The sequence below is a fragment of the Solanum stenotomum genome, chromosome 7 (assembly GCF_019186545.1).
Source record: "Solanum stenotomum isolate F172 chromosome 7, ASM1918654v1, whole genome shotgun sequence".
Taxonomy (NCBI): Eukaryota; Viridiplantae; Streptophyta; class Magnoliopsida; order Solanales; family Solanaceae; genus Solanum; species Solanum stenotomum.
The window spans coordinates 54,427,688-54,440,028 of NC_064288.1; the positions used below are offsets into that span (position 1 = coordinate 54,427,688).

General features: G+C 37.0%; 1 protein-coding gene across 1 annotated transcript in view; it reads left to right on the top strand.

Moving 5' to 3' along the window:
• LOC125870590 (uncharacterized) overlaps positions 1–12,341 on the top strand; it is a 76,735-nt gene that overhangs the window by 46,585 nt on the left and 17,809 nt on the right. Inside the window, exons 29-43 of the mRNA XM_049551048.1 lie at positions 201–314; positions 1,043–1,227; positions 3,747–3,855; positions 3,934–4,077; positions 4,380–4,655; positions 4,872–5,489; positions 5,687–5,899; positions 7,895–7,998; positions 8,471–8,766; positions 8,855–8,939; positions 10,372–11,067; positions 11,167–11,485; positions 11,648–11,806; positions 11,893–12,056; positions 12,160–12,337. Of these exons, the coding sequence (XP_049407005.1) occupies positions 201–314; positions 1,043–1,227; positions 3,747–3,855; positions 3,934–4,077; positions 4,380–4,655; positions 4,872–5,489; positions 5,687–5,899; positions 7,895–7,998; positions 8,471–8,766; positions 8,855–8,939; positions 10,372–11,067; positions 11,167–11,485; positions 11,648–11,806; positions 11,893–12,056; positions 12,160–12,337 (3,660 nt within the window). The remainder of the gene's footprint in view (positions 1–200; positions 315–1,042; positions 1,228–3,746; positions 3,856–3,933; positions 4,078–4,379; positions 4,656–4,871; positions 5,490–5,686; positions 5,900–7,894; positions 7,999–8,470; positions 8,767–8,854; positions 8,940–10,371; positions 11,068–11,166; positions 11,486–11,647; positions 11,807–11,892; positions 12,057–12,159; positions 12,338–12,341) is intronic.

The following is a 12,341-nucleotide window of genomic DNA, read 5'->3' on the forward strand; positions in this document are numbered from 1 at the left end:
GGGGTTTAGTTAGACCCATTATCCAATTCTTTACATGACAATTTTACCATTTCATTACTAATAATTTATTTAGTTGATTAAATAATATATATATATATATATATATTGAATTTGGGCTCCATCCCAGCTACCCTTTTGTTATATCTCTTTAACATATATATTTATTACTTTGTACTAAGATGGTTTCTCCCCTGGTTCAGTTTGTATTTAAGTCTCATAGTACAGAAGATGATGATTATGAAGGATATGACTACAGCTTGCGTGGTCGGCTTTCAGCAGTTCGTATAGTTTTTCTTTATAGATTTGTTCAAGAGGTAAGTGTTTTGTTTTTTTTTAACATATTTAACTTGCTCTTTCCTTTTGCTTCTTTGTGACCTAGCATTTCTTGATGATGGCTTTGGTTTAGTTAAAATTTGTGGATATTCTCACTGTCAATTTCATTTAACTTCTTTTCTGCTATTGTGTACCTGTAAAAAATATGGAATGCGTTCTTTCAATACAGATGCGAAAGAAAACATTCATTGTTCTTNGTTTTGTTTTTTTTTAACATATTTAACTTGCTCTTTCCTTTTGCTTCTTTGTGACCTAGCATTTCTTGATGATGGCTTTGGTCTAGTTAAAATTTGTGGATATTCTCACTGTCAATTTCATTTAACTTCTTTTCTGCTGTTGTGTACCTGTAAAAAATATGGAATGCCTTCTTTCAATACAGATGCGAAAGAAAACAATCATTGTTCTTCATTTGAGAGGTGAACATGCACTGCACAAGGAACTAAAAAGAGCTACATCAATTTTTCTTTCCTTCAGTTTTTTAAAGCAGAACCTATGAATGCAAGCAGGATTAGAAATCATGCATTGTAGAATTTCCCAGGTGGATGTCTGTTAGAAGATAAGAGTTGTTAGGTATTTTCTATGTGTGTATCTGCTAGGATTTGTTTAATCAATGAGGGGGGGGGGGGGTACTTTTGTGGTGTGTATGTCTGAATGAAAATTTCGGATTCTTAAAGGAATTGACAGATTCGTGCTTTTTCTTAACCTGCAGATTACTGCATATTTCATGGAGCTTGCCACTCCCCATACTGAGGAAGCCATTAAACTTGTTGATAAGGTCGGGGGAATTGAATGGTTGATTCAGAAATATGAGGTTGATGGCGCCTCTGCAATAAAGCTGGACCTTTCACTCGACACCCCCCTAATAATTGTCCCAAGGAATTCCAGAAGTGAAGAGTCAGTCATTAACCAGCTCTCTTTAATTATTCAAACTTTAACTTGTCTATCTTATGCATTTTCCAATTTAGAGTTTGTCTGTCCTGGAGACTGGGATGCTAACATTGAATGTCAGCTTCCAGCTATTAAGTTATTCGAACTCTGGTTTGTCTGCATTTTCCATTTCTCAATTAAGAGTTTTTTCCCCTTGAAACTGAGATGCCTCACATTAAACTAGAAACTGAGATGCCTCGCATTAAGCTAGAAACTGAGATGCCTCACATTAAACTAGAAACTGAGATGCCTCGCATTAAGCTAGAAACTGAGATGCCTCACATTAAAATAGGAAGTGATTTGGTGCAATAGTTTTAGATAATTTGGACTCTTTGTTTCTGTTTTGTTGATGATCAAGAAATCCCCGAGTGTCAGGCGGTGCACGACTCGACAATTGCTTGAAATGGGCTTGTTCCTCTACCCTTTCCCACTTACATACCAGGCTTTTAGCCCGCGAGCTCATGATGTGCGTCTAACTCACATATCATCATTGCGCTCTTACTACTGAACCAAAACCCCGGCGACCTTTGATAATTAGGACTCTTACAATGACTTCATTGCCTGATTCTGCTACTTTTTGTGTACATTGATATCAACATGTTTTTTTTTGCTTATTACCTTTTTCTTACAAGTATCCGTCAATATGCCACCTTATCACTAATTCCTGGAGTACTTAAGCTAACTGAACCGTGCTTGACCCAATGATTGTATGAGCTACAAAGATCAGGGCAATTGTGGATGATGATCTTGCAGTGTTTTGCCATTTTCTCTTTCATTATTTTTGGCTTTATCGGGCAAGAGCTCCTAAAAAATTTATGGCACTACAAACCCCCTCCCCCCCAAAAGAAACGAGGAAGTTATGACAAGGTTCTGACTTTCCATTGGGAATACCTTGTTAAGCTCAGGAAATTATGGTATTCCATTCTTTATGTATTTCTTTGATGGATAAATTACTGAATTGTTCCTTAAGCAATTTCAAGTTCGAATGTTGTGGCATTTGTGGCTCACACTGGTATCAATATTAGAATGCCATTTAAAAGATCATCTTCACGGTTAGTGTTGACAATCCCAACGCTTAGTGTCTCTGAGTTTATAATTCTGACACTTCAATTCAGCCAATTGAGGTCTATTTCTCTCTACTAAGTCCTTCGAACTGAGTTACTTTTATTTATAGCTTTTTCTCCATGTTTAAATCTCACAGGCACATAACTCTTACTCCTTTATCAGCCTTACACACCATTGTTCTTCTGAAGATGACTCCTGTTTGTTTTACCAGTTCTTCTGTATTTTTGATTATTCACTGCTTTTGGTTGTCTTATGCTCTCTACCATTTTTTCGTTAAGTAATTTTTTATTTTTAATAAATAATGGTAAGTCCCTAAAATGAAGCTATTGGTTCTCTCCCAATTGGTTGGACTGAAGGTCGATGATTTATTTCCTGGGCTATTTTTTTTACTAATTTTATTTCTTAAATAGCTTTACATATACCTGTATATGAGCAGTATACCAAAAGTAGAGAAACCACAATATAGTATGATTATCTAAAAACAACACTCTAGTCTTCAATATACACTGGAACCTCATGGTTGCACTAAAAAGAAACCAGGAATGGGAGTATTTCTCAAATGTACATAGTCATTCTATACTCCATCAAAAGCTCTCCATTTCTTTCCTTCCACAGGTGCCACATGAGTACTAATAGGGCAATATCTCAGGCTCTTTGACTTCTCTTCCTTTTTCTAAATGTTCAGTTGGTGAGTGCCTCTTTCTCTGTGCTTGGCATAGCCCATTGCTTCCTGAACCATCTCAAAATCTCATACCACAACCGAGTCGCCACAGTGTAGTAGGAAACGGTCCACATCTTCAACTGAACATTTGCACATGAAGCATCAGTTGACATATGTAATCCACCTTTTTCTCAAATTTTCAACTGTCAATCTAACACCCCTTGCTGCCAACCAAGTGAAAGCATACCTTTTTTGGTGTCCCAGGAATCCAAACTGATAAGCATGGGAAACGTGACTCCTTCCTCGCTAGAAGCTTATGATAAAATAACTTCACTGAACAATCTCTTCCCACCTTGTACTTCCATGAGTCCTGACTAACATGAGTTGTTGCTCTCTCTATCATATTGACTGGCTAATTGTGTGTGCATATTTTTTAACGAAAGCAAGAATAAGGTTCATGTAAAATATTTTCATACATATTTTGATGTTAGAGGAATTGAAGATTTCTCAGCTGACCATTGTCACTATGTTCTACAAAGTGGTGCTTGCTCTTTTCTTCATCTTTTATCCCGACATTTTTTGTTGAACATATATTTGGCTCTTTGTTAGCCAAAGAATTTTAGCAAATTCTTTGTATGCTTGAATGAAGTACAAAGGTTTTCACTTCTCTTGGATTTAGCACTTGTGGCTTTTGTTTACTCGTTTTCTTGATTTTCTCCCGGTTAATTTGCAATGACAAATATATTTCCTTTGTGTGCAGTTTCATGCAACTTGATCTTGGCCATCTGCGTGTCCAAAATGAATTTTGTTGGTTTGGATTTCCTGAAAAAGATCCTTCAGCTGTCCATCTTGATATTCTTGATGCAGAGGTAATTGATTTCTGCTTTTATTGGTCAACTATCCTGGAATAAAAATTAGCGCTTTCTAAAATCTTCTTTAACATTCAGATTCTGGGGATTAACATGGCCGTGGGAATTAATGGACGTATAGGCAAACCAATGATTCGTGAAGGCAGAGATATTCATGTTTATGTTCGGCGCAGTTTGCGAGATGTTTTCAGGAAGGTCCCAACGTTTGTTCTGGAAGTAAAGGTTGTATTCTGTCAGTAACCTTTCTATAAGTGGTTTCATAGTACCTTCTGTGAAATATTAATTCTTAAGATTGTATACTATTATTGTTTTTTCGTAGAATGACATATTTATGTGTGGCTCATATTTGCTTGCTATTTTATATACAAGTCAGTTTACCATTATTTGGCTGTTTCTGGGCAGACGTTTCTTGATTCAGCATTTGCTATTTCCTCATTTTCATAAGAGCCCTAAAGTAGGATTTTGTATCTGATGTTTGATTCCTTATGTTACAAGTCTTAATGTTATCTGAACCTTTCAAACAGGTTGGATTATTACATGGAATGATGACAGATAAAGAATATAATGTCATTCTTGATTGTTTCTACATGAATTTCTCAGAGAGTCCGACACTTCCACCTAGTTTCCGCAACAGCACCTCTGCTTCAAAAGATACAATAAAAATGCTGGCTGATAAAGTGAATGTAAACAGTCAAATACTCCTATCACGAACGGTTACTATAATGGCTGTGGAAGTGGGATATGCCTTGTTGGAGTTGTGGAATGACGCACATGATGGGTCATGCTTGGCTCATGTTGCGGTGAGTCATTTTGTATGAGACACTAAATTATGATATGTATGGTCCCAACATGAAGAGTTTGATTTGAGCTTAGTCTAACAATTAGCTACTGTCTTCTCTCCCATTCTCTTCTGTTTTTCTTTCAGTAGCAAGTTGTTGTTTGGTCATTGTATCATTGTAAATTGTAATTTGTATCTATGTCACGTTTTACCTTACTGTAGTCATTGTCTTTGGCAGCTTGAAGATCTTTGGGTGTCGTACCGAATGACATCATTATCGGAGGCTGATCTCTACATTACTATCCCAAAATTCTCTATTTTAGATATTCGCCCAGATACAAAGGCTGAAATGAGGCTGATGCTTGGGTCATGCATTGATGCTCATCGACAGAACTCTCCTGAAACTGGTGTTGACTTTCCAACTTCAACAATGGTTGTGATGGACTGCAGATGGAGATTGGCGTCCCAATCATTTGTTCTACGGATACAGCAGCCTCGTATTCTTGTTGTACCAGACTTCTTACTATCTGTTTGTGAGTTTTTTGTGCCATCTTTGGGAGCAATGACTGGTAGAGAGGAGATCATGGATCCCAAGAATGATCCAATTAGTAAAAGTAACAGCATAATCCTCTCCACACCTCTTTATGAGCAGAAAGAGGATTTAGTATTATTGTCTCCCAATAGACAACTAGTTGCGGATGCTGTAGGGATTGATGAATACACCTATGATGGTTGTGGTAAAACAATACGCCTGACTGATAAGGTGGAAGTGAAGGGGATTCACTCATCGGGAATTCAACATATTATCATTATTGGTCGTGGGAAGAGACTGAGATTTGTGAATGTGAAAATTGAGGTACCAACAACTCTACCTCAGTACTGGCTTGGATAATGTCAATTTGGAGAGCACCCATTATGCAGCACTTAAATATTTTTTTGTGTGTTGACTTGTTGCCTTTGTGAATATGGAAGGTGCATGATCATCTTCGTAGTCATGGAAAAGCTCTTAGTCCAGTGAAATAACCTCGTGGCTTTAATATGTGTATTTTGCAGAATGTCTTGCTTTTAAGGAGATATACTTACCTAAGCAACGAAAGCAGCTACTCGGTCTGCCAAGAAGATGGTGTTGATGTAAGGATTTCTGACGGTAATTCTGACAATGATGAAAGTATGAAGTCCATGGAAGCATTGTTGTATAACTCAGATGCTTCCGACTTTGACCCTAATGGATCAAAGAAAGTACAAAGTTACAGTTTTGAGGCCCAGGTAAATCAATTATTTTAAAATTCTCTCTGTGATCTAATATATATCTTTGTTTTTCTTCATATGTAAATTGTGGGAATGGCATTATGGTGTTAGCCTTTGTTTATATATTTCCAGACTAGTTGTACTTTCGGATATAATTTCATGATTAGCATCATTTGCACATACTGAATACAATTGGGTGCCCAACAACCAAAAGTCAAGAAATAAATAAACAAAGCAAACATTGTCTAACTTCAAGACCTACCACCTGACAACTGAGTTTGTTCTTCTTTTCTTGTTAGCATCTTAATTGAATTTATTATGTGAGCTCCTACTCTCGCAAGTGTTATTTTATGGTTATAATCAACCTCATTTCTGGAAAATATATCCCATTGATCTTTTTAATAACCAGGTATTGCATTGATCTTAAAATTACTATTTTCCTTTTTCTGTGCGGTTAAGGGTAGATGTATATGAATGATTGGAAATGTGATGTAGTTCGTTTACATGAGAATGCTTGAGTACCTTTTTAGAAGACGGGAAACAGTGTGCCTTACTAGTGATATGGATTTATGAAAATGATAAAATGCATCGTCAATAGATTTCATAGGTTTAACCATCTGTTAGCTAATTTTATTCGAGGGCTGTCAGTCTTTGCTGTTAATGCTAACTATTTCTTTACCCATTAAGTATACAAGGTTGACTCACACAGCTAGTGCTCTGGCTGCTGTAAAGAAAAGATTGAGGGTCATAAACTCGCACATTCTTTTGTGGGATATTTTGGTCATATGGAGTGAGAGGACCTATAATTTTTTTTGTTTATACAGAACTGTGAAAGGAGAGAAAAGAAAAGAAACTTCTTAATGACTTTCTTGAATAACAATGTACAGGAAGTGTTCCTTAGTCTTGAGTTAGTACAATATAGTAAGTATTTATTCTCTAATTCTAGCAAGTTAAGTATTCTACTATAAATGCATAATATTCTGCAGTATTCGAGAGAATATTGTGTAGTATTCTCCAATATTCAGCTATTTAAGTTCAATGGATCTAGACACACAATATTATTTATTCTCGTTGCCAGTGGGATGGTTGAGTGATTGAAGCATAGGAATAACATCCTGGAGATTCTAGGTTTAGACTCCAGTTGAACAGAAGTGTGAGCCCATCTGCTCCATCTTACAAGTTCAATTCGAACTTGTGCGTGTGGGTCATAGTAGGAGTAGTGGATCAGTTGATATCCATGCAAAATAATGGCATATTGACGCTATGGTGAATTCATGAGAATTTTTGTTCCTTAGGAACAGTGACAGGAAATTCAATGGTCAAATAGCATCAAGAAGAAGACTATCTGGATCAGTGACTGGGTAATGTTCAGAAGAGGGACTAAATATCTAACATGCCCCCTCAAACTCCAGATGGAAAGCAACTTGAGTTTGAGTTACTGGAATTTAGCAACATAAAAAGTTTTCCCATCTTTTTATCCTCACCTTGGGGCATAAATAGTACATTGTTGGGGATGGATATTTGGATCCTTGTAATCTAATTTCAACTTACTCCCTACAAACACTATTCATGTTGGATAGTGACAGGAAATTCAATGGTCAAATAGCATCAATAAGAAGACTTTTTGGATCAGTGACTGGGTAATGTTCAGAAGAGGACTAAATATCTAACATGCCCCCTCAAACTCCAGATGGAAAAGCAACTTGAGTTTGAGTTACTGGAATTTAGCAACATAAAAAGTTTTTCCATCTTTTTATCCTCACCTTCGGGCATACACAGTACATCGTTGGGGATGGATGTTTGGATCCTTGTAATCTGATTTCAATTTATTCCCTACAAATACTATTCATGTTGGATAGTTTATCTGTAGGACTTATTTTTCTTCTTCAACTTGTTATCTTGGTATTCCATTGATTTCGTTTGCAGTGTAATACACTCTTCAATATCATTCTGGCTCTTACTTTTTTTCTAGTTTGAGGCATAATGGATTGATTGTTATATTGCCTCTCTTAGGTTGTCTCTCCGGAGTTCACTTTTTTTGATAGTAGTAAATCATCTTTGGATGACTTTGCTCATGCTGAGAAACTCCTCCGGGCGAAAATGGACCTTAATTTCATGTAAGATCCTTGTCACTAAAAACTATCTTTATTTTCCAGTTTTTCTTTTTTAATAAGTATGAGTATGTTATCACTGGAGGCTGATAAAATTTGGCCATTCAGAGATGTAATGGTTGAGTTAAACATATCATATATCATATTTTAATTGGTAGTTTGATGTTTGCCCTAATGTAGTACGTATAATGAGGAAGTAAATCATCAGTGTAGGGATCCAGTTATTTACTTGCATTTATATCCAGACAACAGCTGATTTTGATGCTAAGAATGGGGTGTTCTTTCGTCTCTCTCCATTCCTGCACACCGTCAGGCACTTTTAATGTCATACCATTTGTTTCACTGTGACCTTAACTCTATCATTACGGTTTGCATGCTGAGAAGCTAATTAAATGTAGCGAACATGCGAATAGCACATTGAGCAACATAGTTATGTATCTCCTTCATTTTCCAGATACTTATTGATTTGATGCAACAGGTATGCAGCAAAAGAAAATGATACATGGATTCGGGGACTTGTGAAGGATTTAACTGTTGAGGCTGGTTCTGGTCTTATTATTCTTGACCCAGTTGATATATCTGGCGGATATACTTCTGTTAAGGATAAAACAAATATTTCTTTATTGTCAACGGATATATGTGCCCACCTTTCTCTTGGTGTTGTCTCCCTTCTACTCAATTTGCAGAATCAGGCAACCGCTGCTTTACATTTTGGAAGTGCTGATCCCTTGTTGCCTTGTACTCAATTTGATAGAATTTGGGTTTGTCCCAGAGGTGTTTCTTTTCTCCATTTCTTACAAGTTTGTTTTCGTTAATCTATTTTTTGATAGATCTTGATGTTTGATCTATTGCACTTCTGCAGAGCATGGGCGTCTTAACAACCTTACATTCTGGAGGCCCAGAGCACCGTCGAACTATGTTATTCTGGGAGATTGTGTCACATCAAGGTTAGAAGATCCATAAAATGTGCAAGTGCTCTGATTTATCTACAGCTTTCGGACTTTGTTTTGTGAATTTTTTTAATGCAATATTTTTAGTGTTAATACCTGATTCTTGGTTAATCTTTTATTGGAGGATGTCAGATTGATGCTCTCATTTCATCTGGCCGAGTTGAAATAGGATTGGTAGTGGTACAATTTCAGGGATAATGATTTCCCCCTGCTCCAAAGTGATCTGATATAAATATTGATACCAGTACCAACTCGGTGCTGATGAATACATATGTTTTCAAAAAAATAAAAAATTGCTCTGATATAACTTTATTAGAGTTATAACTGAAATAAGAAACTTATGTAGTAGTTTTTTCTATTTCTTTAAATATCATGCTGGTGGTACTGCATAATAGCATCCAAGACGCCTGCATAACTATGGGGAAGTAAAACACTGTTAGCACTGTTAACCGTTAGGATTTTATTTTTTCTGCACCAAAAGAATAATAACCATGCATAAAATCATAAACAGTTAAAATAAAAAATGGAACTTTACTTGGCTGGTTGAGTACTGATATGCACAAAATAATTGTTGACAAGGCCCCTTTTTGGAGATTAAAGCATTGCATTCTTCTCTGGGGTGCTTAATTTTGCTTCTGGTTTTCCATGGCTTGTATTCGAAGCTTAAACCATGAACCTTCAGCAAGATGTATGGTTGTAAACTGTGAACTTTTTTATTTAGATGCTTCCTCCATCCATATGCCCTGAAATATCTTCTCAGCCATTACAAGTTCAGTTTCATTTCAACTGTCATGTGTACTTTAAGGGGTCATTTGATAGAGTGTATTAGAAAAAAATAATTCATGCATTAGCTCTGTGTATTAATAGTATCTTGTTTGGTACATTTTTTCAACCTTTTAGTTATACACTCTATTGTGAATTGAGGCGTGTATTACTAATACATGGAAATCCATGATATTAGTAATGCAAGGGGTTATAATGCATGCATTAGCATGATTAAAGACCCAATTGCCCCTAAAAACCCCTTTTTTACATCTTTTCCACTATACTTGTGGAGGGTATCTTTGTAAATAAATATTTTTAAAACAAATTATGAAATGCATGTTATTTTTAATACATCAAACCAATCAAACCAAACAATGTATAAGAAATAATCTTTGCATAATTAATGTAAGCATAACTAATATAAGCATTATTAATACACTCTATTTAGCATTATTCTTATATACCCTACCAAACCACCCCTAACATCTTTATGAAACATAGTAGATTTTTTTGTTGACATAGTTTTTTGTTGGTCTTCTTGTGCCATTCAACTGCTGCTACTGTTCCCTTTGCGAAGAGCATGATAATGGACAGAGAAGCTATAATTGTGTTTGCTGGAAGAACTTTGATCCCTTGCCTAATGCATATCATTTCTCATTCTCAGACCCAATCCTCCTTCACAAGCAGTCGTCGCTGTGAGCAATATGTATGGCCGTGTTAGGAAACCACTTGACTTCAGGCTAATAGGTCTATTTTCTGACATTCAAGGATCTGAGACGGCACAAGATGTTGACGATTGTTCTCTTTGGCTACCTATTGCGCCACCTGGATATGTCGCAATGGGTTGTGTTGCTCATACAGGAACACAACCACCTCCTACTCACATAGTTCATTGCATACGTTCTGATCTTGTAACATCAACGAAGCTTTTGGAATGTATCTTCAGTGTTGCTGCTAATACTGCATTCACATCAGGTTACAGTATTTGGCGTTTGGATAATGCTCTTGGGTCATTCTATGCCCATCCAACTAGTAGTCATCCTCAGAAAAGCTGTTGTTTTGATCTGAATAACCTTCTTCTTTGGAGCTCAAGCTGGTACACTTCTTCATTAAAAGTACCTACTGTTGATTTAACTAGTGAGAGCGAGCACCTGCATCACCAGACAAGTAAACAGAGTGCAACTTCATCAGGATGGGACATTATCAGATCGATTTCTAAAGCGACCTCTTGTTATATTTCAACCCCAAACTTTGAGCGGATCTGGTGGGACAGGGGTAGTGATCTCCGCCCTGCAGTCTCTATATGGAGACCTATAAAACGTCCTGGTTATGCAGTACTGGGTGACTGTATTACTGAAGGGTAAACACTTATTTTGCTTTCCTTTCAGTTGATATTTTCTTTGCCCACTTTACACCAGTACAACTTTTTTTTGACATGTGGGATCACTCCTTGCTTCAGCTTAGAACCACCTCCCCTGGGTATAATGTTCAAGGCTGACAACCCTGAACTTTCTGCAAAGGCTGTGCAATTTACAAAAGTTGCTCATATTGCGGGTAAAGGACTGGAGGAAGCTTTTTTCTGGTACCCAGTTGCTCCACCTGGTTACGCTGCTTTAGGATGTGTAGTGACACGTAGCAATGAAGCACCTGATTTGGATAACTTTTGCTGCCCAAGGATGGATCTTGTTAGTCAAGCTAATGTTCTTGAGATGCCCATTTCAAGATCTTCAGGCTCCAGGGCTTCTCAGTGCTGGAGCATTTGGAAAGTTGACAATCAGGTCAGAGATACTATATTCTGGATGACCACTTCTGTTATAGCATCTTAATCATCCTCAATTTTTAGTATCTGCATTGCTGCTATATATTCTCCTGGAATGTGTACTTTCTTAACCTGCTGCTTACTTTCCTTGATCACACAATCATCTTGTACTGCATTGCAGGCTTGCACTTTCCTTGCACGCTCTGATCTGAAAAAACCTTCTAGTAGATTGGCATTTACTCTTGGTGATTCAGTGAAACCAAAGACAAGAGACAACATAACAGCTGACATGAAAATCAGATGCTTTTCTGTGACTCTATTGGACAGCTTATGCGGAATGGTCTGCAGCCCTCACAAACTGCCTCTTTACCCCTATAATTTTTTTCTCCTTTTTCATCTGTTTATCACTGCATTTATGTATTACAGGTAACACCTCTTTTTGATGCAACAATCACTAATATTAAGCTTGCAACACATGGGCGACTAGAGGCAATGAATGCTGTACTCATTTCTTCAATGGCTGCGTCCACCTTCAACACACAATTAGAAGCGTGGGAGCCACTTGTTGAGCCTTTTGATGGAATATTTAAGTAATATCTTTCACCATCCACCCTTTGTCATTTTGTTACTACGTTGACCCATTTTTCTTCTGTTGTTGCTGCTTTACCACAGCTGTTATTCTTCATTTTACAGGTTTGAGACTTATGAGACGAATTTACATCCGCCTTCCAAAGTTGGTACAAGGGTAAGAGTTGCTGCAACCAGTATTTTGAACATAAATCTGAGTGCAGCAAATCTTGATGTATTGGGGCAAGCTGTTGAGTCATGGAGAAAGCAGAGAGAACTCGAGAAGAAAGCAATTAAGATGAAGGTGA